Source organism: Gadus macrocephalus, chromosome 20 (genome assembly GCF_031168955.1).
Source record: "Gadus macrocephalus chromosome 20, ASM3116895v1".
NCBI lineage: Eukaryota > Metazoa > Chordata > Actinopteri > Gadiformes > Gadidae > Gadus > Gadus macrocephalus.
Window position 1 is genome coordinate 10,349,152 of NC_082401.1, and position 24,725 is coordinate 10,373,876.

Genomic DNA, 24,725 nt, shown 5'->3' on the forward strand with positions numbered 1-24,725 from the left:
CACTCCCTCTCGCCACATAGTCCAGTCTACCACATCCCTCGGTCAAGCAAATAAATATGAAGACCACAGGGCCAGGTTTTCCCAAATCGGGGGAAGGAGAGAGTGAGAGACCTGGGAAGCGAAGCTCAACAGACATGAACTCAGAAACCACAACGAGGAGGTGTAGACAGGGCAAGCGACCGAGACGAAAGCTTTTCCAGGTGCAACGAAATATCCCCACTAAAGAAAACTCTTGGGTCTCAATGTTTTATTAGGTTCCAGAGAAAAAAATGTTACAATTTATACATTAACAACTAATATTACAGAAAGGTGTGAGTTTTTCCTTTATTTGATATATTAGTAAAAACGAGTGACCGGATAAAGTGATAGAAAGAGCGAGAGAAAGTAATTACAAGAAGATAAAGAGGAGATCAGGTTAATCCTTTCGGGATGCCACTAATCTGCAACCTCCCATGAACCATCGCTCACATAAACTAGGGTTTCCAACGCAGGGCAGTTTAAACAGCAACATAATTAATACACATTGAGGGACATCAAAACAAAAACAAAAACATAAAAGGTGCAACATTTTATTCTATAAGAGTCTTCAAAAGGCATCTAACCAACAAGGCCAGTTAGACGCTTCCATTATCAACATTATCTGTTTGCCGAGCACGCTATATGTATATATATTATGTATATATATATATATAGATGGATATTAGGGACACACCGATTTCAGCAGGAAAAATAATGTTGATCATGAAGGACGAAAGAGAAATAAAAAGCTTGTACGACGACAGCCTGTTTGGAATCTCACAGGGGTGTGCACGGAGACAGAATTAAAACTACACACAGACAGACGCTGGAGGCATGGTGATCATTTAGCAGGCCATTCTCTCAGGGTGGGGGGAGAGGGGGAATAACTAAAAACAAACTAAAACTATCCAACAGCGGTCAGAATGTTTTGCTGGAGAGACAGCATGGAAACATACGACAGACCGGGGGGGTGGGTGCTTCTAATAGAGGGGGTAACTTGTTGAACAGTGGGGGGGTGGATTTGAACACCATGTGAACGGTGACCAGGCCACGCAGAGCCTGGCGCCGCACAGGGTCGGCCTTAGATGTATTGCGGAGCTCCGGCGCCCGGTTAAAGCAGCTTTTATCGGTACCCGGGCCCCGGCTGAGTGTAGCCACCGCCGTAGGGGGGGCGGTTGCGGGCATAGGGGTTAGCTGACCCGGGCGGAGGGGTGACATTGCTGCCCGGGGGCGGGGTGTACGCGGGCCGCGGCTGGTACCCTTGGCCGGGCTGGGCGTTGGGAGGCAGGCTGTAGTTGGCCGGCTGGGAGGCCTGGGCGGTGTAGTTTTGGGGAGGGAAGGCTCCCGGGGGGTACTGCTGAGCCCCCTGGGGCGGAGGGGGCTGCTGCTGCTGCTGCTGCCCGGCCTGGAAGCCCGGGGTAGGGGCCTGGCCGGGGGCCGGGGCCTGGGAGGAGGCAGGGGGGTAGTTCTGGAACTGCTGCGGCTGCTGCGGCTGCTGCGGCTGCTGCGGCTGTGGAGGGCCAGGCTGTGGTGCTCCGGGCTGGGTGTTGTAGCCTGCTGACAGACGGACACACACACACACACACACACACCCACACAAGATAAGGTTTTTTATTCCTAAAGCACTGACGGAGCATCAACACACAGCATGTCAGCTATGGGCCGACCAGCATGCTTACCGGCGTACTGCAGCCCATACTGCTGCTGCTGGGGGGGAGCAGCAGGCTGCTGGGGGGGGTATCCACCAGGAGCCTGGTACTGCTGATAAACCTGACCTGCAGTTTAAAGAGGAACACACCGCATGGGGTCAGTGGGGGAGCATTTCGAACCATGTATGCTGTGTATAAGGGGAGGAGAGTATTGACAGAGCAAACACTAATGTCTCCTTGTGGGCCGCCCTGATAAATCGAGGCTGACGAAAAACAGCTCCACACCGATCCTTTACCGTGTCATTACACTGCCCACATCCCCCGAACCAAACCCATTACAAATGGATACCTTTAACAAACAACCGTAACCGATTATGTGTAAAGACGGGCCTGCATCTGTACATGTGGAGAGAGCAGCACCCGGCGGCCTGAGCGACCACAGCTGCTCGCGCCATGATAAAACAATTTGTTCCTAGAGGCCCAGCACCCAGCTCTCCTCACGGCCAGCTGGGGCTCTCCAAGCTAAACACCGCAGCATGCAGGTGCCACGGCGGACAGAAACCAATGTACACCAAGACACAGGCGTGCTCACGCACTCCAGCATTCCTGCGCCGTGTCGTACTGACGTGTGCTGGCGCGGCGCAACGAGTGGCCAGCCGCAGAGGCTGAACATAACGCGAGTCCACGTCGCGGGGGTAACTGCGGTCGATGCTAAGAGGCCCCCCCCCCCCCCGTGTCTGCCGAGGCTAACGTCCTGCGGTCAGGTTACCCATGACTTCACCGCTCCACGCCGCTTATGAATACACATGTAGGACGAGTGCTGTCACTAAGAGCTCAGGACCCTGAATAGCCTGCACGCTGATGGGATTGATTCATTTAAAAACCTGTGGGGGAAACATTTCAGCATCGTGTTTTTACTTATCGATACCTCCCCCCATTTGACACAACACAACGCAGACACAACTCTGGCTCGTCCATCGGGAGGAAAACATAGAGGTTTTTTGGCCGAGCTGGAAGTTCTCACAAGGGGTACGTCAGCAAACCAGGGTTTGTTTTCGTTTCTTTATGAGAACACTTCACACTGTCCAGCCTGGCACGTACAGCCCCAAAAATAAATAAAAGAAGGACACCTAAAAGATAAATAAATGAAGGCACAAAACTGTACCTGAGACATACTGCCAAAGGGGCCCTGCAGAGTTCAGTGGCTTTACTGTGGCAGTAAAACTGTGAGCGCTGGCTTTCCACCCTTTGAGAGATAAAGGAGCCCTCCTCGTCTCCTAGGAACTGAGTGGGAGACCCCCGGCCATTGGGAGGAGGACCCTGGCCTTGGAAACTCCCATGTACTCGGGGTCAGAAGAGGCCTCTGTGTTTGGCCGCGGCTGCCGGGTCTAAAAGCTTGGCAACCGCCGAATATCAACAACATATCTCGTGGTGCATGAACGCCCTTCGATTACGACTCGACAAAGGGGAAACTCTTGCTCTTGAAATAAGTCTTACAGGAGGATCGGATTCCATGTACGCGCCCAACGCAACGGCGCACCATTTATCATCCCGGGAGAAATTATTTGTGTAAGGAGACCCAACCACACTGTGGAAGGCAACACTAGGATCTGCATTAATCCGCTGTGATCCGGGTGAAAGAGTGAATGTGGCAGCCATCTGTTAACCCGCTGACAACACCACTCACATCCTAGCAATGAGCTTTACTTTGTTTATTTCCCCGGTGCGAGCGGGCCTATGTGTGAAATTGGACGCCCCCCTTGTTTTCTTCAGTCTGCTATCCATCACCCCGTTATGTAACTGATGGAAGGATGCACTGCTGTCAGGCTACGTTTGGCCCGCGGTGCTCAGAGCTTGTTTAACTCCAGCAGAATCAGAGAGTCTCTCTGCAAAGGGGGAAGAAGGGGGGAAGGGGGGGGACCGCTGGGGACCTCTTGAGGAGAGACAGCGAGAGCATGGCCTTGGAGTTAGAATAAACAATGCAGAGGAACCCTCGAGGATATCAATCTGAGGTTTAGCGAGAGAAAACATCAGTGCCATTTGCTTTAAGAAAGTAAACGTTCTCCGTCAAAACACAGCTGCTCACGTGACGGTCCACGCTGCTCTCTTAGCGCAGGGTGTTCCTCTGGTCGGTGGAAAACCTGCTGCTAAGAGGCCTCAGTGACACGACTTACGATGTGGAGTAAATAAATATACGTTTGACATCTGCTTATTGATCTTGTGAGCCGCATTCTTGAGGTTACAAGTAATCCGATGAGGGTTGATCTTAAGACACACACATTTGGCATCTTCACCAAAAGTTTGTGTCCACGGATTGACCTCAATGGCACTGATTCCCCCACGGACTAGCAGAACGTGTCAGAGGGCATGTCAGAGTGGAGAGGGAACAGAGCCGAATCTCAGGAAATCCCGGTTCGGAATAACTTGTTCTCTCGGCCAAGGCAGTGTGCCGACCATCTGCTGCCTTGGAAGGCAGGGAAATAAAGAAGAAGAGATGGGGAGGGATGGAGGGAGGTGGGGAGGTATGGAGGGAGGGAGTGAGGAAGACAAATGATTGGTAGTGCTCCAAAAGGATCCGCCACGTTGTGCATGAAAACCCTGCAGCGAGCCAATGCGTGAAGACATTCGATTAGAAGTTAGTTTTTTTTAAGATGTTGTTTTTGGACACCTTCTGGTACGATGAGGTCAGGGTGGAGCATTAGGTATGGGATGGAGCTCCAGGAACTGTTGGAGATTCAGGGACCTGCTGAAACTCTTGTTGTCATGTTTTTCCAACCAGGGGTTTAAAAGGTTGAGCTGCAAGATAAGCTCCATTCTCCCAATGCCAGCTTGATCCCGGTGGTACCCCAGAGGCTTCAACTGCCAGGAAGGAAAAAGTGACCATCTCTCCAAAAGATCATCATGGACTCTTTCCAAATGGTTGAAAACAGCCCAGACCCATCCTGAGGCCGAGCTGTTTCGGTGAGAACCGCGTTTCCCTCTAACGTGGTGTCCGTATACATGACTGATTCCTCCCATTGGCCCCATGAAACTCAACCCGAGGCACTACAGATCTTGGCTTGCGACCATGGTCCAGCCAAACCACAGAGCTGCTGGTGGATGAGGCGAGAGGGAGGGAGTTCGCTCTGCAGTCAGGCGAGCCAATGACGGTACTGCAGGTGCATTTAGACGTCTGCGATGTCCAACTAGTCTGCAGCTCTGGATGTTCCGAATGGATTGGAGAATTTCCAATCAAAGTTCGAAAAGAATACTGCAGCCTTAAACTTTTCCTTCCAACCCTTCCTTTCCCCAACTTGATTCAACTAATCAATGGATTATTGATTGGGGTTATTAGTGAAATCAAGTGTGCAGGAAAAGGGCATTCTCCGACATTTCATGTGCAGCAGAAGGGCTGACCACCGTTGCGCAAACGAATGTTAAAGGCAGGGGAGTTTGGAATAATACTCCTGAAAAGCATCACAAATAGGTTGGATCTTTCACTCCCTTCGCCGCAACACTAACTCACTCATTATTCTCTCCCTCTCTCTGATCCCAGAGGAGATAGACTTACTCAGAGGCCTTGGGTCTGGGCCTAGCATGAGATAAAAATGACACTGAAATTAAATAATGTTGCTCGGAAAAAGCACACATCTAAGAGATAGCATGGTATTCCTGATGAAGATGAATGCAGGAGTAATATTGTTGTTGTACAGTATTGACTTAGATACGCACAGTTAGGTATTCTTTGAGGGGAGGGGGAAAGTCTGTACTGGCTCTGTACCCATAAAGGGCGAGACAATAATTGACCCAAAGCTAGTGTTCCACACAATAGCATTTAATCGCTCCAAGAGTTTAAATTACTGACTGTGAGTGACACTGCGGCATTGGGAAGCCTCAATAAAGCCATTCTCCCACACACACACACACACACACCAGAAAGATAAATTGAGGTGTGTGTAAGCATGTGTGAGGTTTACTTTTTAAGCAACACTTATCTGCACGCCCACAATAATACAAAATTCCATTTTAGCAGCGTCCATAATTCCAGACACCAGCACATGAAAAACAGCAGAGGGTCGTTTATTTTGACACCAAGTGTCTAACGTGAGTGTTATTAAAGAAAATATATACGGGACCAAAGGGAGCAAAAAAACAAGCCTGGGTGGTAGACCGTGACACCAGCGGTCAGAACCCACCGCAGCACAGCACTGTGGCCAGAGAAACCACAGAAATGCATTCCCTTATAAAGACTACTATGGAAAATACTAAGTTAGCCAACGGCTCCACCGACAGTTATATCATAAACAGAGCTGCCGCTCGGACTTACGTTGAGAGAGCGGGAGAGAAACAGTCTCGTTCACCAGGGGGTTGGACCATACAGAGGCCCGTTTGCTCACAATTACAGAAGGGTATGCCGAAAGCACAGCAGTCAAATCCAAATTAATCAGTAAAGCAGGGCAAGAGGTCCTTCTGGACTCCAATTATTTACGTGTGATCTGTTCAGCCAAACCGGCTCTTCTATCATCCCTCATAATAATTAAAAAACATTGTCCAGACGACAGAATGCATTATGGTAATGTGTTCTTTTGATGTGCATCCCTGGGTCTGTACAGTGGATTCATACTCATGATTTATGCAATATAAATGTATACACCGACAACTGGCCATTGATTATGCATACCTGTCATCTATGTTATGCATGAATTTGAGCCGACAATACATGATTGTGTGGGTGTCTACGTTGTGTGGATGCATGTGCTCCCGTCTCACCGTCCATGGCTGCGGGGGCTCCCGGTTGGACTGCATAATGAGGGGTCGGCTGCTGGGGGGGAGCAGAGGAGGAGGAGGCGATGCTGTCGGGGGTTCCCGAGCGCTCCTCAGCCACTACACCAGGGGGCGCTGAAAACACATACACGCACAAAAACAAAAAGGCATTATGAAGACACACGGGAATATTGGCAACCAAATATGGATCGATCAAATAAAAGCACGATTTTAGGCCTTGTGTTAAAGCATGGCATATTAACAAATCCACAGAACGAATGCGTGTTGAATAATGGGTCGACACCCTTTGCCGGCATCACACGGTCATGTCTGGCCCTGACTCATCACTGCAGTCATGCCATCTTTCCGTTCCTCCCCTGAAATAAAAGAGAAAACAGGAAGACCAGGTTGCGTTGCTAGGTGGGGTTACCTGGGGCCTGGTCCTCGCTCAAGCCGAAAGCAGAGATGACGTTCTTGCTGACCTCCTCCTGGATCTTCAGCGGGTCGAAGGCCGACATGCTGGCCGCGCTGACGGGCGGGGCCTGCCTCATGGCCTGCTCTGCCGCCGGGGCCTTGCCCTCACGCCCGTCCACCATTTCTAATGGGAAGAGAAGAGGTTGAATGTTGTCTGAAGACAAGGAAGGAATGAAGAAGAAAGTGCAGCTCAAAGATCTGAACACAGGACAACGCTATATGAGCTATCAAGACCACGCCAGCGAGAATCCATGACGAATCACTAAAAGAAGCCTGACTGTTCACCACAACATTTTTGGATCTGAATAAAAAGGAAATTAACTATGCATATGATATGGCCCGCAGGCATTTTCCTTTGATGTCCTTTCAACGATGTGTGTGCGAGGATGGAAACTCGCAATGTTATGCATCGTTGCGATCCCATTTCAAGGTTCAAAACATATATATATGATGTGCATTCACTTCGAATAATGCCTTTAACAGCCGCAACTGACGTCAAAACCAGACACACATAACCGTCATCCTGATGGGAAATGAGAGAGAGAGGTGGAGCCTGGTATCCTGCTGCCAAATGAATAGCTATCCTAAAACCCTGGGACGTGTGTGTGTGTGAGAACAGAACATCGCTCTCCAGAGCCACAGCAAGGCTTAAGAGGGGAACCGGGGGAGAGGAGTGGTTTGAGGGCGGGTTGGGAGGGGCTCTGTACCGCTGTCGGGCGCGCTGTCGGCGAGGCCAGGCTCCGTGGGGGGCTCCAGGCTGTCCAGCAGACTGTTGACTTTGTTCCGGAGCTCGATGAGTTCCCTGCGCAGGTGCTTCACCTGACTGGACTCCAGGGGTCGTGGCTGGCCGTTCACTGGAGAGAGACGCAACGAAGAAGACATTAGGGAAGTCACAACATGGTTTATGTCACTCATTGGGAAAACGGGTATTTTTTACAAGCTGAACAAGGCGCCCTTCTGTGCGCTTGACCCTAAAGAGAGTATTGGACAGCTGGGTCTTAATCCCAATAACGTCGGCAATCAATCAATATTAATTGCGATACAATTTTCCACGATGATATGTTCTTTATATACATTTCCGATGTACATTTAACAGCACCAATCTCTGTGTTGCCGTTCTCCCCAAAACACTACGTAAAATGTTCCACTCTGCTGCGCATGCAGGTGGCGTTCTTTTTTTGTCTTGCGAGTACCTTTTCGGAGGTGGTCTGACATCAGGACCAAGGGCGATTGGTTGTTTGGTGCTCTGTCTGTTGGGCTTTTCGGACACTTATTGTATTATGTCATGGTGTGTGTGGATGGTCAAACTCTTTGTCTTAGATTAAGTATCCCCGTACACATATACTATAACGTTAATGCTAGGGTGTGTGTGGACGATTGATGAAGCTGTCTGAGCAGCAATGTATTTAATGTCCACTTACGAGTTAGGGTTAGGCTTCTCTGACCCCTTAAATAATTTAAATATTAAAGAGGTTAAGAATTTACGGCCTTACCACCATGGACACGCCCGATCTCGTCTGATCTCGGAAGCTAGGCATGGTCGGGCCTGGTTAGTACTTGGATGGGAGACCGCCTGGGAATACCAGGGGCTATAAGTAGTGTCGGGTGGTGGCCAATAGGTGGCACCTCTTCCCTCTGGCCTTAAGATCAATCCCGATGCCCGAGTACAGTGCGGGGACACTGTGCTGTGGAAGCCGCCGTCCTTCGAAGGAGACGTAAAACCGAGGTCCTGACTCAGTGAGGTCATAAAAGATCCAAGGACACTTATCGCAAAGAGTAAGGGTTTTCCCGGTGTCCTGGCCCAAACAGGCTCATTCAATCTGGTCTCCTAATCATCTTCCTGTATAATTGGCTGACTCATTAATTCCCTCACTCTCCACTCCAAGCTGGTGTGTGGTGTGCGTTAGTGAGGTCCCCTCTTCTCTCGTCTTTGAGTGTCTAGAAAAGCCCTATATAAATTCAATCCATTATTATTAAAATATAATGCTACGGTTTCTGGCGCATTTCATACACAACATTACTTATTATAACAATCAACCGTTACATTACATGTAACAATTACATTACAAAAAATGTTTCATAAGTTTGGCGTGGATTGAAACCATGGGGATAACACAACCCCCTCTTTCCTAAAACACATTCTTTCAAATCACAGTTTTGAATGTTCTATATGCTTCAGTGGGTTCACCTCTCTTAAAGCTCCTTGGAGACATAGTATAACGCCAGTGTTTGGCGCATTCCATATACAACTTCATACTGACCTCAGTTTTTTTGTATGTGAAGCAACTGAGCACTGTTAATTTTCTGTATCCTGCAGCACTGTTAAACTCAGTTACATATGAGCAGCCTGGTTTTAGTAAGATATTAATATTGACAGCGGTGATGTTTGTTTCATGTATGTTTGGCAGGATGTCATTGATGTCACCTGACCCGAGTCAATCTGATTCGTCAGGTGAGGCTGTTTAAACCAACCATCCTGTTTATTTTGAAAATCTGAGGGGGGGGGGATAGAGTACCCTGTTAACACACCAATAGACTTATATCGTAATAATTATCGTATCAACTGATATGAAACAGTATATCGTGATGGCCATATTGACCAGCCCTACTTTCAACTCTTTTTCTGAATACCTGACAGTAATGAAATTCCAAAATATCAAGCGGCTGTAATTCATATTTTTCACATTGGCTAAAAGAAAACTGGATTTACTGGCTGAGATGTAGTGTGTTGTACTCAGAACTAGGCCCTTGGGCCTGTGCTCCGAGAATGGTATGTCCACACCTATAGCAGGTACCAGGATGGGGTGGATGTCGTTTAACAGGCTCACATTTCACAATGCACGTTAGAAATATGTAAATAACCGTCTATAATCAATGGTCTGACCAAACCCTACATCAGCCCAGCTGGTAAGTCTTTAACACCATTAAGGCTTGCACCAGAAGGAATAGTGCAGAATGTGCTGGTGAGAAATAAACTGCCTGCTTCCATGAATGTATATACCATGTCCCGGGATAAATACACTGTTGACATTTGGTGCTCAACAAAAACACAGCATGTTAATTTCGGCAAGCCACCGACGCACACAAAAGCTGCTTTGCCTGCCATTGGTTTGGTATGGATGGCTATGCATGCCAGGCACTCTCCATATTAAAATCCTACTTTTCATCCTCAGACTGAGCCAAGGAAACTAATTAAATAAGGCAAACACAGGTCCCCCCCCCACACCAAACAGACAATGGACGCCGGAGGTCATGGGAAGGAAAGCAGCGGCCTATGCAGGCTATGAATGACAGTTTAATAAACCATAGCTGCAACCACCAGGCCTGGCAAAGTGGTTTGATGTGCAGCACAATTCCTCGGCCCCCGAATGGAGCTAAAGTTACAAGCACGAAAGCAAGTGGTTCTGCAGCAAATGGTATCAACGATGAACCCTGCTCCATTTCCAATGAGGTTGGAAATGAAGCAGGGTTCCACAGTGTCCTATTGGTCTCCACTTGGAGAATGCCAAGTCTCTGTGTGTGGGTGTTTGATACAAACCAGAGACGGAGGGGTTTGAAGGGACACTATCGAGACAGTGGCAGCTGGAACACTCATAATACCCATATAACAACTTTCATTCCCTGAACACCAGGGAATGTCATTTTCCATGCGGGGTCGCTGCGTATGCTGGAGCTTCATGGACTTTTAACAACTGGGATGAAATCCTTCCCCTCTTGTGTTACTTTATAGATTCATCATGACAAGCATAGCACACATTACTTTAGAGTGCCTTTAATATATGCATGCATTATGCATGCATGTCTTTCTGTGGGCTATTTAAAAAACGAATTGGAAGGATTTGGGTTGAGTTCATGCAAACAGGTAAAACTAGCACAAACGTTTAGCTAAACACATCTATTTGCATCTAACAAATGCAAACAAGCAATACAGAAATATATCAGGCCAGCAGCATCTGGCAGATTTGGAGAAACCAGAGACCTGGATTGGACACAATCTATGGTCTCGTGCAGGACTAGACTGCCACCCAGTGCCCACTTGTAGTAAGTACCACAACATAAATGTGAGGTGAATTTTTGTAGTTAAATTGGAATAAATACTGTATCAATATCATCTCAAGCAAAAAGAAAATAAGTAGAAATCCATGTGCTGGATTTTACATTGCGGATGAACACTCGGTAGGTCCCGTTCAGGATGGGAGACACTCAGTATGATGACGGCGTCTTACCAAACAAAGTGAGCTTGAGTATTCTACTGCACTGGATGGCAAAGGAGAGGTCAGAGCTGTCGAAGATCGTGATGAGGTCATCATCTATTGGGGAGTCGGAAGAGAAAAGGATGATGGTTCAGTAAAACGCCTCACAATACACATCTTTTTCAGCCAACATTCTTTTCGGCCACCGGCACTCGGCCCTCTCGATCCAGCCAGAGACATACCCTCGTCCTTGTACTTGATGGCCACCTCGTCGCTGCTCTGCAGCTTCCCCCGGAACACGCGCTGCATCATCAGCACCAGCTCATCGTAGGTGATGTCCTCATTATGGATGGGGATGCGTCTGATGTCGTCGCCCAACTGGGCTTTGATGATCAGCTTCCCACTTAGATCCAGCTGGCCGTTCATGGTGCCGTCTGCCCTCTTCTGCTCCCACCTCTGCAGCCGCCACACAGAGATGTCGCTTATTAACGAGGCGGTGGACAACGGGAGGATCCCCGTCTCAAGGGGCCCCCTTGCTGTTTCAAACTGTTTTTATTGCCATTCTGATATCTGATATAAGTAGGTTTTGTGCGCATGTTGACAGAAGTTTGTCTTGGTGGGGATGATCCCTGAGGGAATGTTTGACCCAGCATATACAAGATGGTTGTTTGAATGAAGCCATGTTCTCATGACACCATTATGAACTAGAATATTCTGAGTTCCAGACATTTTCGATAGCAATTGAGGGAAGTAATCCCTGGATTTAATCTAGTGCAATCTGCCTTGTTGGGATAGTAATCCTAGCAATCCTAATAAAAAGCTTTTTGTTTTCTAATGTCTAATATCATAAAATGGAATACTAAAATATATTAGAGCTAGATTAGAATGATTTAACAGGTAGTCTAATGTTAAACGATGTACCACCTAGTTCTTAATCTTTACTGAAATAGAAAGTAATTGAGAGTTGTTCGTTACTATATTAGGTTTCCTGTATGCTAGTATTCCTACAACAATGCCAACAAATACATTGACATTAAATATACAAACTCGTGTTTAGATTCAGGTGGCCAATAGTGTAGACCTGTATTTAGGAAGTTAAGGGGATTAAAGATATTCACAAAAATGTTGTTGACAAAGTCAAGCAGTAGTAATCGCCATGTTTGTATGCATGTTAAGCAGGATCTCTCATTGACCTGCTCAGCAGTTCTGCTGAGCAGAACTTAACAAGATGTTTCTTCTAAGAAACATCTGAAGGGCTAGCCCATTTAAATGTACCAATACGAGTTCCATACGAAGGACAACTAGTACGTGTATAGGAAGGAACACGCTGAGTACCATCTACTGCAGCATAACAAGCTGATGACCAAAATATTTGGCCCTTAAACATGTGTACGCAATGGAAATAGGAATAATAACATTGGTTTTAAATACCGATTTGAAAGTCAAATGGGCTACTACAACTTTCTTAAATGTTAGTGCGACTGCTGTAAACTACGATACAGCATTATCTTTATACAGACTTTGACCCGAAAAACGTACGTTGATAAGACGTAGACAACATGATTTTAATTGACCTTTGTAAACGTGCTAACGTGATCGTATCAGCGACTACGAACGTACTGATACACAATCACTTAAACGTCTTTTCACTATTTCAAACATTATCCACCTGTCATCTCTGTAAATAAATCCCAAAATAATAAATTCATTAACCCTGACTCTTTAATTAACCCTGCATAACGGTGACACACCCTACGGAAATAAAGAATAGTTGATATTTATTTCCAGATTAACTCCAATGTCTTTTGACAGACAAGTAATTGGCCTGATGCTAGCGATTGTGTGGCTACACTTAACATGTTAGCCTACTTGTAGCAACAGCTGGAAGACAGCACTGAATACTGGCAACATGTTTGATCTTAGTCAACCTGTCAGTTTCTACTAAAGAAACGACTCATCAACACACAACTCAAGCAACACGCAACATCATTTCATCTGAACGCAGCGAAGAAATGGCTAGTTTCAAGAAGCTAACAGGAGCTAGGCCAAGGTAGCATCTCAGCTCTACGACCAATAACGACAACAAGAACCGCAGTCCCCAAAAGCAGACCGACCAGACTTTTCACTATCCCATAAATGATGACGGTCATCTACTAAACAAGACCACAGGATATCACTTTGAGTGGTATTCTGAATAAACCGGCCAGTATGAATGGCTCAACTCTTTAGCTAATTTCCTTAACGTCGATTGAAGGAATGATGCCAGTAAAAAGGGATAAGGTAGTACAGTGAAATGACCTAGGGGAATAATGTCAATAGAACAAATTACGTAAGTAGCAATTGAGTCCGGACACCTGTTTGGGCGAACTGCTGTGGGTTGACTGCGTACCTAGCACAGAGCTATGTAGCTAGCTAACTCTTATTCAGATGGGCTCCTATGATCAGTAACGTTAATTTAATACAATAACTAGATATAATTAGTACATACATTTATGTTAACTATGACCAACCTGAATCAGAAGACTTGACCACGCTGTTTTGGACAGGTTTTGCTGACACTATGAGTATCGAAATGTGTAAGCTTAGCTAACAGAAGCTGATTGTGAGCACCAGGAAGTAGCGCGACTGTCAACGTCCAACAGTACGTGGCATACGCCCATGCCCATGCGCAGTTCCGATAATAGAATCACGACTCATAAGGGAAACACCCAATTTGAATAGTCAGGTTCGATTTTTTGGGGGTTTAGGTTGTGAATGCATCACTAACCCTTACAGTGATCATGACAGTGTCCAAATACAAGAATGAAAGTTGACCTATGCATCCTTGCTATGCACACTTTACGTTTATAACAGAAATATAGAATTTTGCGGAAAGGGACAGAGACAGAAACGACCAATACAGGCAATTGCTGTTATTTATACTTTATTTTAGAATGGTAAAAATGTATCGGGGAAAGTCCAGCATATTGTAAGTCATGGAAAGAAGAAAAACCCCAGGAGGTCTCTGTCACAGCTAGTCAAGTAATACGTCCTACATTTAGCCTTGTTTTCATTATTGTAAATATGAATAATCTTGAGTATATTACAAGACAAATACTACTCCTTGGCTTAGACTATCCTAATATATAGAAGTCAGTAGGCCTACAAGTGGATCTATTTGTTACAGTTGATATGTTGTCTTTTGACGTGTTGTACATTGACTTGATCAAAAATGTAGTTTTGAGGCATCACCTAAATTTGAAAATGTAATTGACGTAGCCATAAAGTCAGAGTATTTTCAAGTATTTCTTGTCAACTGTTTCAATGCAGATTCCAGGCCTACAACTCTAAACCTTCTGGGTTTCATAAAAAAAAATACTAAACATGAATGCATATAGTTTTCTTTTCCTCAAAATAATCGAAATCACCTAAAATAAATACAGCAATTCCACCTTCGACCCCCTTTATTTCTTCTTCTTCTCCTGAGTGTCGTCGAACCACGAGTCCAACAGCCTCTTGCTGTAGTAGATCTGCCAAGCGTGCACCTGCACCGCCACCAGCATCACCAGGTACATGATGGTGACCGCTGAGTAGCCGAAAATGAAGCGGTACGCCTTGCCGTGCCGGTACAGAAGCTGGGCCACGGGGAACATCTCCATGCTGCCGTAGATGAGCGGCGCCACCGAGAACAGGCCCGAGCTGATCATGGAGATGACCAGGTAGCTGATGTTGTTCTTGGGCAGGGAGATGCTGCTGGTGGCCAGGGGCAGCATGCTGAGGAGGTAGGGGTACTGCCACTGGAAGGGCATTGACACCGTGGCGTGGGAGACCAGGTCCAGGTGGCTGACGGCGACCTGGGCCGCCACCAGGAGCCAGGTGGCCAGGTGAACAAAGTTCAACTTGCGGATTTCAGACTTCAGCGGCGAGCTGGGCGGTACACAAAGAGACATGATGGGGTTAGGAGGTGTTTAGGGGGAGCGTTGAGGTAGAAAATCTGCAGAAATTATTTTCATCTCGTATATATAAGGGAGGGGTTAACAACAGATTAGAAGTGTACCTCATCTGGTAATGTGAGTGTGCTGAAGGCCTTGCTCTGGTTGGTTTGAAGTCACTTTTATTCGTACCAGCCGCCTTGAAACCTCCACGGGACGTCATGTTGAGTGTTATTTACTAAAACTCAGCCCAATCCTGTTTAAACAATCAAATATGATTAAATATGATAAGTCAGACACAATAATGTTCAGGAAGGGAGGGCTTGGAAAAAGGGACATTAAATTGAATGCTGTTGGAAACAAAGGGATGTGCTTTACTCAACAAGACAACAAATAAGACCAACATTTAACCCCCCCCCCCCCCACACACACACACACACACATACACCCAGAGATAGATAGATGATTCAATTGGACGGTTCTGTGAATTAATCATCTGTTCGACTTGTAAAACGATATTTATCGCCAGCAGCTCTGCGTGTGGTTAGTTGGAAATGTTAAACGAGCGCTCGCAAACGGAAACGCTTGTTTACGTTTGCCTTCGTTGACGATCATTCATAAATACTGACAATTCGACATATATTCGTTGTTATCACGAGGTTGCTTACCGTTTTGGAATTCCTTCTATCAAAAAAAAGAAAAAACGATCGCACCTTGACACAAACCTCTTACAAATAGGAAGAGCGGATGAATGACCGTCAGATTAATCACGCGCATGCGTAAAGCCCGAGCCTATCATCATAGGACAGCGACACAGCAGCAGCATCAGCATCTTTCCTGCACAGATGGCGGGGCGGGGTCACTTCACTTCTGCTGTGTTTGTAAAGAATAAATATTAATGTAAACTGCTCATTATAAGGAAGGATGCAAACGTTTTTTTTTTTATTATTATTTTGTGATATGTGTTTGCCTAATAAAGAAGCGAATTACAAAATATTTATATTACATCTTTTATTAAGAAAAACAACATACATAATTTCAAAAGCAAAATCGATGTATCTTTGGTTACACTAAACATTTTAGCACCTTGATTCAAAAGTTTATATAGCATGTACAATTTTATTTCTGATGTCATCTTCACTACAGGACGTAGGATTTGGATATTTGTTATATTTGTGATTTCCAATTACAAATTACCAAAATAAACTGATCTGAGTTTGGAAATTGGGTAGTGTAGTGAAATATGTCTTTCTGAACGAAACAAGTAACAAGCTGAACATTTTTAAACTGTCAGTCTTGGCATGAGCTATTAAAATTATTTATTAGACTACAGGGACAAGCTAATGCACTGTTTTCTAATGTAATGTAATGTTTTCTTCTGACCATAGTGGTTTGTACATTAAGTGTGATTACTGTATCAATTGTATTCTTTGTTGAAGGATAGGTGTAGCAACAAATTATGTCTTAAATTAATTTCTAGCTAAATGTTCTTTTGCTTGAAACCAAGCAAAATAATATTTTACCTTTCCTCTTACTCTTCTATTAAAATGAAAAAAATGAAAATGAAGTACAGCATCATTTTGGAGTACAAGGAATGTTTGTACTTCAAAGTAAAACTCTTCTGTATCGGGATTGAGTCATTTGTAAACACTTCATTTAGAATGTTACGTGAATGCTGTTAACCTTTTCCATCATTCCAGTAAACATTATCACCTGTACAAACTTTCACCTTACACTTCTCTTACATAACTTCTTAATGTCTGCGTTAGAAAATAACCAATCACAATTCAGGCTTTCAGAGTAGAAAAAATAACCTATCCAGGGACACATGCTAAACATAGCATGCGTAATCTCCGTTTGACAGGAAATACATGTCAAACTTTCCTCATACATTCTTTGCCACACAGTGAAGCTGCCAGCTTAAGTATAAAGTGATCCATACTTGGTGAGTGATGAAACATTGAGGCAACAGTATGACACTGTTGCAACAACCATACTGCACATGTTTAGCCCCCTCCTCTCTCACTCTCCAAGTACTGCCCACCTACCCACATACACACACACACACACACACACACACACACACACACACACACACACACAAATACACGCATGTACGCTTGCGCGCACACACGCACACAAATACACACATGCACGCTTGCACGCACACACACACACACACACACACACACACACACACACACACACACACACACACACACACACACACACACACACACACACACACACACAGGATTTGAAGGTTCACATACATTGTGTAGAGCACAATTTCACGTGAACATTTTACAAGGTTACACATTCAATTTGGTTATTTATGCCTGTAAATATGAAAATCATTGAACACACTCATTCATACTCATACCTTTCTGTTTAATAACGCTTTAATCTCTGTCAACCACCCACTACAGATTGTTGACATTTTTAATGTCTATACACTGATTTGTGTTTCAGAATTAGGCCTTACTTTGTGTCATCCTGTTATACACCTTCCTATTTTGACCGAACATTATTATTTTACAAAAAATGAATATGTGTTGTTTTCATTTTTACATTGGGTATAATAAATACCCTGAGAAGGACGAGTGGACGTACTGGCCAGCATAAAGTCCTGAGGCCTGATCGGAGGGCATCTGAATGTACACAGTGTCCCCCGGTTGTAGAGGGAGCACTGCGCTGCCCGACGCTTGGTCCAGGTAACCCTTCTTGTATTCATCGTATGTGTACATCACAGGCTCATTGTTCCTCATCAATGCCACCCATATGTTGGCCCCTTTGCAGTGAATGTGGTAAGCAAAGTAGTATATGCCGGGCATGTCACATGTGAACAAACCTGTCTGAGGGTTATAGTTTTGGCGGCCGTTATACAACAGCTTGTCAAAGATAATGGGGGCACCCACTGGGGGGAAGGGTGTCGTGACTAAAGCTGTAAACGCTGGCATTTCCAAGCCACTGGCCCCCAATACCTCTGCCCCGTTTTCCCCAAACTTCCCCTTCGTTCCGTAACCACCAGCCTTGACCCCATCGATTTCAGGGCCCATCCCCGGGAGGACTCCCATCAAATCCGGATTCATGTCAGCGGTTCCAGGTGGGCCCGGAGGTCCGGGGGAACCAGGTTCACCTGGTTTTCCGGGCGGTCCTGATATACCATCCTTCCCTGGGGGTCCCATTGGGCCAATGACACCTGGAGTCCCCACACCTGCAATGCCAGGCCCACCAGGAGCGCCACTGTCTCCTTTTGGACCAAGAAGACCAGGTGGTCCGATAGGTCCTGCTGCACCATCCAGCCCTGGAATTCCTTTAGGACCTTGGGGCCCGAGTTCACCAGGAGCCGCGCCTTGTCCCTTTGGACCTGGTAGTCCTGTTGAACCAGGGGCCCCAGGTAAACCTTTGTGCCCGTTTTCTCCTTTTGGCCCAATGGTTCCTGGTGGACCTCTGGGTCCTGGCTCACCAAGCTCTGCCGGTAGACCATCCTTTCCAGGAAGTCCCTGCAGGCCAGGATCTCCCTTGACTCCATCGACCCCCTTTGGTCCCCCTACTCCTTGGTCTCCTTTAGGACCAGGGGCTCCACCACTGCCTGACGGTCCAATAACACCTGGGGAACCCGGTTGCCCATTTGGCCCAGGAGGTCCAAGCATACCAGGCAGACCACCGTGACCTTTATCTCCAGCAGGTCCTGGACCTCCCGGTTGACCACCCATACCCTTATCCCCCTTGGGCCCTTGGAATCCTGGTTTTCCAAAACCAGGTAGTCCTGGCTTCCCAGGAAGTCCCGGGGGTCCGGGATGACCTTTCATCCCTAGGGGTCCTGGCTGTCCAGGCAGGCCGTTCTGGCCTGGTCTCCCATGACCAGGTAGACCCGGTGGCCCGGGCTCCCCTCCCGTTCCGGAGGGCCCAGGATGTCCTTTTGGGCCCAGAGGTCCAGGCTTCCCTGGCGGTCCGTGTTGCCCTGGCTGTCCGTTCGCACCCGGCTTCCCGATGCCAGGTAGCCCACCCGCGCCGGGGGGCCCTCGGGGGCCAGGGAGACCCTTGTGTCCCGGTTGTCCCGGCGCGCCCATCCCTTTGTCCCCTTTGGGTCCGTGTAATCCCGGCAGGCCCGGCAGGCCTTTGTGCCCAGGATCGCCTTTGGTTCCTGGCTGGCCTGGAAGACCCTGACCTCCTGCCTTTCCTATTCCAGGCAGCCCTGGCGGTCCTGGAGATCCTTGAGGCCCCGGCTGTCCAATGGGGCCTTCGCTGCCGCTGGGACCCATTTCTCCTTGTGGCCCCTGCTCACCATTTCCACATGGCTTGCCCGGCAGTCCCGGCATACCTGGCTTGCCCGCCCCAGGTGTCCCCGGTGGACCTAGAGGGCCCGGTATTCCAGCAGGCCCCGGCTGTCCGTTTCCAGGCGGTCCAGGAGGTCCCATGGGTCCCTCTGGTCCGGGAGGCCCGGCTAGACCTGGCTCACCTTGGGGCATTCCTTCAGCACCGCTGGGGACTGTCTGACCTGTAGGCAGTGGGCACATGATTTACCCACGATTACCCATAACACAACCAGTAAAATTGTTGTATCATTGTTGTATGTATGTAAATATGTATAAATTACTGTATGTATGTATGTATGTATGTATGTATGTATGTATGTATGTATGTATGTATGAATGCATGAATGCATGGATGGATGGATGGATGGATGGATGAATATATCTAATATATGTATGTATGTATGTGTGGTGTGTGTATGTATATATGTATGTATGTATGTATGTATGTATGTATGTATGTATGTATGTATGTATGTATGTATGTATGTATGTATGTATGTATGTATGTATGCATGTATGTATGTATGTATGTGTGTATGTATGTATGTATGAATGCATGGATGGATGGATGGATGGATGAATATATCTAATATATGTATGTATGTATGTATGTATGTATGTATGTATGTATGTATGTATGTATGTATGTATGTATGTATGTATGTATGTATGTATGTATGTATGTATGTGTGTGTATGTATGTATGTATGTATGTATGTATGTGTGGTGTGTGTATGTATATATGTATGTATGTATGTATGTATGTATGTATGTATGTATGTATGTATGTATGTATGTATGTATGTATGTATGTATGTATGTATGCATGTATGTATGTATGTATGTGTGTATGTATGTATGTATGTATGTATGTATGTATGTATGAATGCATGGATGGATGGATGGATGGATGAATATATCTAATATATGTATGTATGTATGTATGTATGTATGTATGTATGTATGTATGTATGTATGTATGTATGTATGTATGTATGTATGTATGTATGTATGTATGTATGTATGTATGTATGTATGTGTGTATGTATGTATGTATGTATGTATGAATGCATGGATGGATGGATGGATGGATGAATATATCTAATATATGTATGTATGTATGTATGTATGTATGTATGTATGTATGTATGTATGTATGTATGTATGCATGTATGTATGTATGTATGTATGTATGTATGTGTGTGTGTGTGTATGTATGTATGTATGTATGTATGTATGTATGTATGTATGTATGTATGTATGTATGTATGTATGTATGTATGTGTGTATGTATGTATGTATGTATGTATGTATGTATGTATGTATGTGTGTATGTATGTATGTATGTATGTATGTATGTATGTGTGTATGTATGTATGTATGTATGTATGTATGTATGTGTGTGTGTGTATGTATGTATGTATGTATGTATGTATGTATGTATGTATGTATGTATGTATGCATGTATGCATGTATGCATGTATTGATGTGCTCATTCTGTGGTTGTCCGCTGATAGTTGACCATTACCTTTGTCCTGCCTGCCGTTGTAGCCGCCCCCTTTATGGGCGTTCTCATTCCCCATGTGCATGGGCATCTGGGGGATCTCCTTCCTGTAGTGGGGGTACTGCATGTAGGGCATCTCTTTACCGTGGAACTGTGGCAGGGGGAATCCCTCCTTACCAATGCCCATGTGCTGGACGTGCTGGACGTGCTGCATGGGCTGGTGGTGCTGTGGGTGTTGCTTGTGTCCGTAGTACGCCCCACAGTGGACAACCCTGAGTCCTACAAGCTGGAGCGCCACCAGGAAGAGGGGGGCAGGGAGGGGAGGCATGGCTGGGGCCTGCAGGGGAAGCAGAAGGCGGAAACTATAATAAACACTAATGAATACTGTAGTGTAGTGGCTGTGTAGGGTTGTGTGTGTGTGTGTGTGTGTGTGTGTGTGTGTGTGTGTGTGTGTGTGTGTGTGTGTGTGTGTGTGTGTGTGTGTGTGTGTGTGTGTGTTTGGGTGGGGTTGTGTGTATGTGTGAGAGAATGTGTGTGTTTGTGTGTGTGTGTGTGTGTGTGTGTGTGTGTGTGTGTGTGTGTGTGTGTGTGTGTGTGTGTTAACAAAACATATGCCATTCTTTGTTGGTGTCATTAGTATATTTCAACAAATTTAAACATCATCATCATTACACAGTCGTCGTCATTTCCCATCAAGTCAGTTTATTTAACAGTCCTTAATTAGTCTCAAAGATAACCCAAGGGGAATCTTAATTCTAAATATGGTAATGAGGAAACAACTTACTTTTTTAGCTTTTAAGATGATAGAATGATTTGTAAATTAACCTCTATTTATTCAGATATAGAATTTGGGTAACAGGCCAAAAGTGTGTTTCCTTACAGTGGCCAGCGGTCAAGTAGCATTGTGTTATAATATCACCAATAAAACATCTGTAGGAACTGATCAATTAATCAATAATTAATTAATCAATCATGATGTTCACATTATTCTTATTGCTTATTCACAGAGTCCTCTTTCTTTATATTGGAAAAGAAAGTGAAATCTCTGCCATAATTTTTTCATTTATTATATTTCCTGAAATATTCCATAAGGGAATCAAATATATCAATGTACCTGAGTTGATCCCAGATAGAGTCAATACGATAACACATTATGTTGTGTTTCTTATGACAACGACTCATCTCCAAACCAAACATGAATACTTATGTTTATTCAAATTAAAATATACGATATAAAACGGCAAGGTTGTCATCAATTTGAATGGTGAACAACAACAATAACTAGGAGACAGCATGACTAAGCCTTATTTAGAATTTGTATGTAGATCATGTATTTCTATTTCAATCGCTTATTTCTATCGTTTGTTGTCCCGCAATGCAATGTAACAACAATTTTATTCTTCAAAGCAGGATATTACTCTCAAAACAAGCATAGGCTTCCGGTTACAACTATAGCGAATATATAGACATTATATAGCGATTGCAGTGAAGTTAGATGGCCTACTTTGTATGTAATCTTGCCCTTCCATCCATCCATCCATCCATCCATCCATTCATTCATCCATCCATCTATCCATGTATCCATCCATCCATCCATTTATCCCTTCATCTATGTCTCCATCCATCCATCCATCCATCCATCCATCCATCCATCCATCCATCCATCCATCCATCCATCCATCCATCCATCCATCCATCCATCCATCCATTTATCCCTTCATCCATCGCTCCATCCATCCATCCATCCATCCATCCATCCATCCATCCATCCATACAGCGAACAATGACACCATAATTCTTCATTCTAATCCCATCATGAACCCCATCCTCTGGGCCTTTCCATCATCGTTACTAGGCAGGATAAGCATCCTTGTTACCCTTTAACATTTTGTCGGCCGGATGCTGGTTCTAACATGGCGCTGCTACTCTCGGCCCCTTTGAGAGCCATTCTCGCCGGCACCTTTGAAAGAGGCCCATCCTCCCCGCAGTCATGAAAGGCCCAGCGTGCCGGAGACTTTTGATGAATAGGGTTAGTCTGGAGCTGTCTCTGCTCCCTACGCATGGATTCCAGCGTCAATATTCTGCTCAACCCTCGGCATAAATGCATGGGTATAAGGTTTAAAGAAAAACCTGTTGACTTAATTATAAAGCTCAAGGAAGTATAATGGAAAAAGGGGTAATTCCTTCCATCTCAATAAGTCTGGAGCCATCCAACGTAGAGACACCAGAGGATTACAACGCTGAACAAACCAAACCTATAAACCCATGCTGTATAGACATAGACAGACCAGAGTTCCCATCCGACCGAAAGCGACCTCAAAGAATAGCAGATTCATCAGAAGCCCTCCCACGTTTCAAACATTTCTGATTCATACTATCCTACTCCTAAGAACATCTGTTTTAAGCCAAAAGAAGCCAACATTATGCTGAATTTCACTGCAGAGGTAACCGAAGCATTTTAGACCAGAGGGCACTTGTGGCCGGGCAAGGCAACAAAGGAGTGAAAAGTGTCCAACTTTGACATTTGGCTCAGTATGTGTGACAATCAGTCACACTTTAACCAGCCAACCGCCTCCAGAGAGTAAACAAGTTGACTAAACAATGCATTTACTAAACAACAATGCATTTACTAAACAAGTTTATTAAGAGCTTCAGTGTGCTTACCCCGGTTTGGCGTGTTTGGGAAAATGGTTCACTTACTATGGCCTACGGTTAGGGATAACTTTAAACTTTCAAATCAACAGAGGAGCTATTATTTTCAAAATAATAATTTCAAATATTTTGAATGCATAATTTCAATAAGATTGTATATAATAGTTACAAAATATTGTAGGCCTATATATTATTTCCAAATTATTATAATTAAGAAGCCAAAAAAATCATCATTGCATAAAACTTTGTCTGTCAGTGCTTGCCTACATCATCTACAATGTAGATGAAATTGTAATATAACATTTATCAGTGTGTTTATAATTGTGTAGATTCTAAACAATTATAAAAACGCATAGAAATGTTGTAGTACAATTTATGACTACTTGACAATGGACCTTCACTGAACAGTAAAAAACAACAGCTAATAAGCTAGGAAAAACTGTGGTGAGTTTGTAACTTAGGACCTGCTAGGTCCCTTTCTGCCGTTAGAGGGTGCATAGAGTCAGGTTTTATACAATGGTGAAACAAACTATTGTTACATATGTGTTAGAAAGGTGACAGAGTATTTCTCTATGTCTTTGCATTTTGCATTACAGAAATTAAGATTACTTATTGTAATTTCACAAAGTATTTATTTTTCTTTCTTGGCAACCAAACATATGTGAACCACATGATCTCAGATGATCACATTAGGATCTATTGAACATGCTATAAAGGTGATTATCATACTATTTACACTCAATGCATTTACTGTTAACTTCATGCATAAACACACACACACACAAACACGCACGCACGCACGCACGCACACACACACACACACACACACACACACACACACACACACACACACACACACACACACACACACACACACACACACACACACACACACACACACACACACGCATAAATACACTCTTTAAATATTCATTTGTTCTGCACGTCCCACCAAATTCAATCAGCGGCAGTGCGGATTTAACATGAATTAGCATGATTTAGCATGGTTTAGCATGGTTTAGCATGCTAGCTCATGCATCAGTTCGGTGGTACATGAGGTCGGCAGTTCTAGCATCTGCTGCCAAAACCACTGCTGTGTAGCTGGTCGCACTCGGCTGGTCGCGCTCCCTGCCCAGCTGAGCCTATATATAGACAGCAGAAAACCTTCTCGAAGTGTAGCCTGCATTGTGTGTGTGCCTGTTTCCCCCTACTACATCTTCTGGATATTTTACATAAACAACACATGGTAAAGTTCCCAC

General features: G+C 45.0%; 3 protein-coding genes and 1 non-coding gene across 5 annotated transcripts in view; 1 reads left to right on the forward strand and 3 right to left on the reverse strand.

Moving 5' to 3' along the window:
* Nucleotides 1-232: 232 nt before the first annotated feature.
* tfg (trafficking from ER to golgi regulator) lies at nt 233-13,741 on the reverse strand. Of its 2 annotated transcripts, none has more exons than XM_060040914.1 (8): nt 13,588-13,741; nt 11,320-11,533; nt 11,111-11,194; nt 7,592-7,738; nt 6,841-7,008; nt 6,417-6,545; nt 1,698-1,793; nt 233-1,572 (listed from the first exon to the last, which is right to left on the reverse strand). In XM_060040914.1, the coding sequence occupies exons 2-8, from the start codon at nt 11,501-11,503 to the stop codon at nt 1,142-1,144; spliced, it is 1,239 nt and encodes a 412-aa protein (XP_059896897.1). In that variant the 5' UTR covers nt 11,504-11,533; nt 13,588-13,741; the 3' UTR covers nt 233-1,141. The 2 variants fall into 2 exon arrangements, with proteins under 2 accessions (XP_059896897.1, XP_059896896.1); XM_060040913.1 differs by having other exon boundaries at nt 233-1,575.
* Nucleotides 8,364-8,482, forward strand: LOC132449244 (5S ribosomal RNA). Its single transcript, XR_009523557.1, has one exon. It is a non-coding gene; the product is annotated as a 5S ribosomal RNA (ribosomal RNA).
* Nucleotides 13,742-13,983: 242 nt separating the features above from the next.
* Nucleotides 13,984-15,795, reverse strand: jagn1a (jagunal homolog 1a). The gene is made up of 3 exons (XM_060039244.1): nt 15,657-15,795; nt 15,114-15,244; nt 13,984-14,983 (listed from the first exon to the last, which is right to left on the reverse strand). The coding sequence occupies exons 2-3, from the start codon at nt 15,209-15,211 to the stop codon at nt 14,521-14,523; spliced, it is 561 nt and encodes a 186-aa protein (XP_059895227.1). The 5' UTR covers nt 15,212-15,244; nt 15,657-15,795; the 3' UTR covers nt 13,984-14,520.
* Nucleotides 15,796-15,984: 189 nt separating this feature from the next.
* The window catches only part of col8a1a (collagen, type VIII, alpha 1a), a 13,381-nt gene continuing 4,640 nt past the window's right edge, over nt 15,985-24,725 (reverse strand). Inside the window, exons 2-3 of the mRNA XM_060039225.1 lie at nt 20,839-21,151; nt 15,985-19,492 (exon numbers count right to left, since the gene is read on the reverse strand). Of these exons, the coding sequence (XP_059895208.1) occupies nt 17,556-19,492; nt 20,839-21,142 (2,241 nt within the window). The 5' untranslated portion in view covers nt 21,143-21,151 and the 3' untranslated portion in view covers nt 15,985-17,555. The remainder of the gene's footprint in view (nt 19,493-20,838; nt 21,152-24,725) is intronic.

What these genes read in the sequence shown, in the direction of transcription:
- tfg (XM_060040913.1), bottom strand. Translation starts at nt 11,503, where the DNA reads ATGAACGGCCAGCTGGATCTAAGTGGGAAGCTGATCATCAAAGCCCAG. An exon ending in ACTCAAGCTCACTTTGTTTG is followed by an intron (nt 7,739 to 11,110) that starts GTAAGACGCCGT and finishes GTCTCTCTCCAG; the next exon opens with TGAACGGCCAGCCACGACCC. An exon ending in GAGCGAGGACCAGGCCCCAG is followed by an intron (nt 6,546 to 6,840) that starts GTAACCCCACCT and finishes ATGTGTTTTCAG; the next exon opens with CGCCCCCTGGTGTAGTGGCT.
- jagn1a (XM_060039244.1), bottom strand. Translation starts at nt 15,211, where the DNA reads ATGACGTCCCGTGGAGGTTTCAAGGCGGCTGGTACGAATAAAAGTGAC. An exon ending in CACTCACATTACCAGATGAG is followed by an intron (nt 14,984 to 15,113) that starts GTACACTTCTAA and finishes TGTACCGCCCAG; the next exon opens with CTCGCCGCTGAAGTCTGAAA.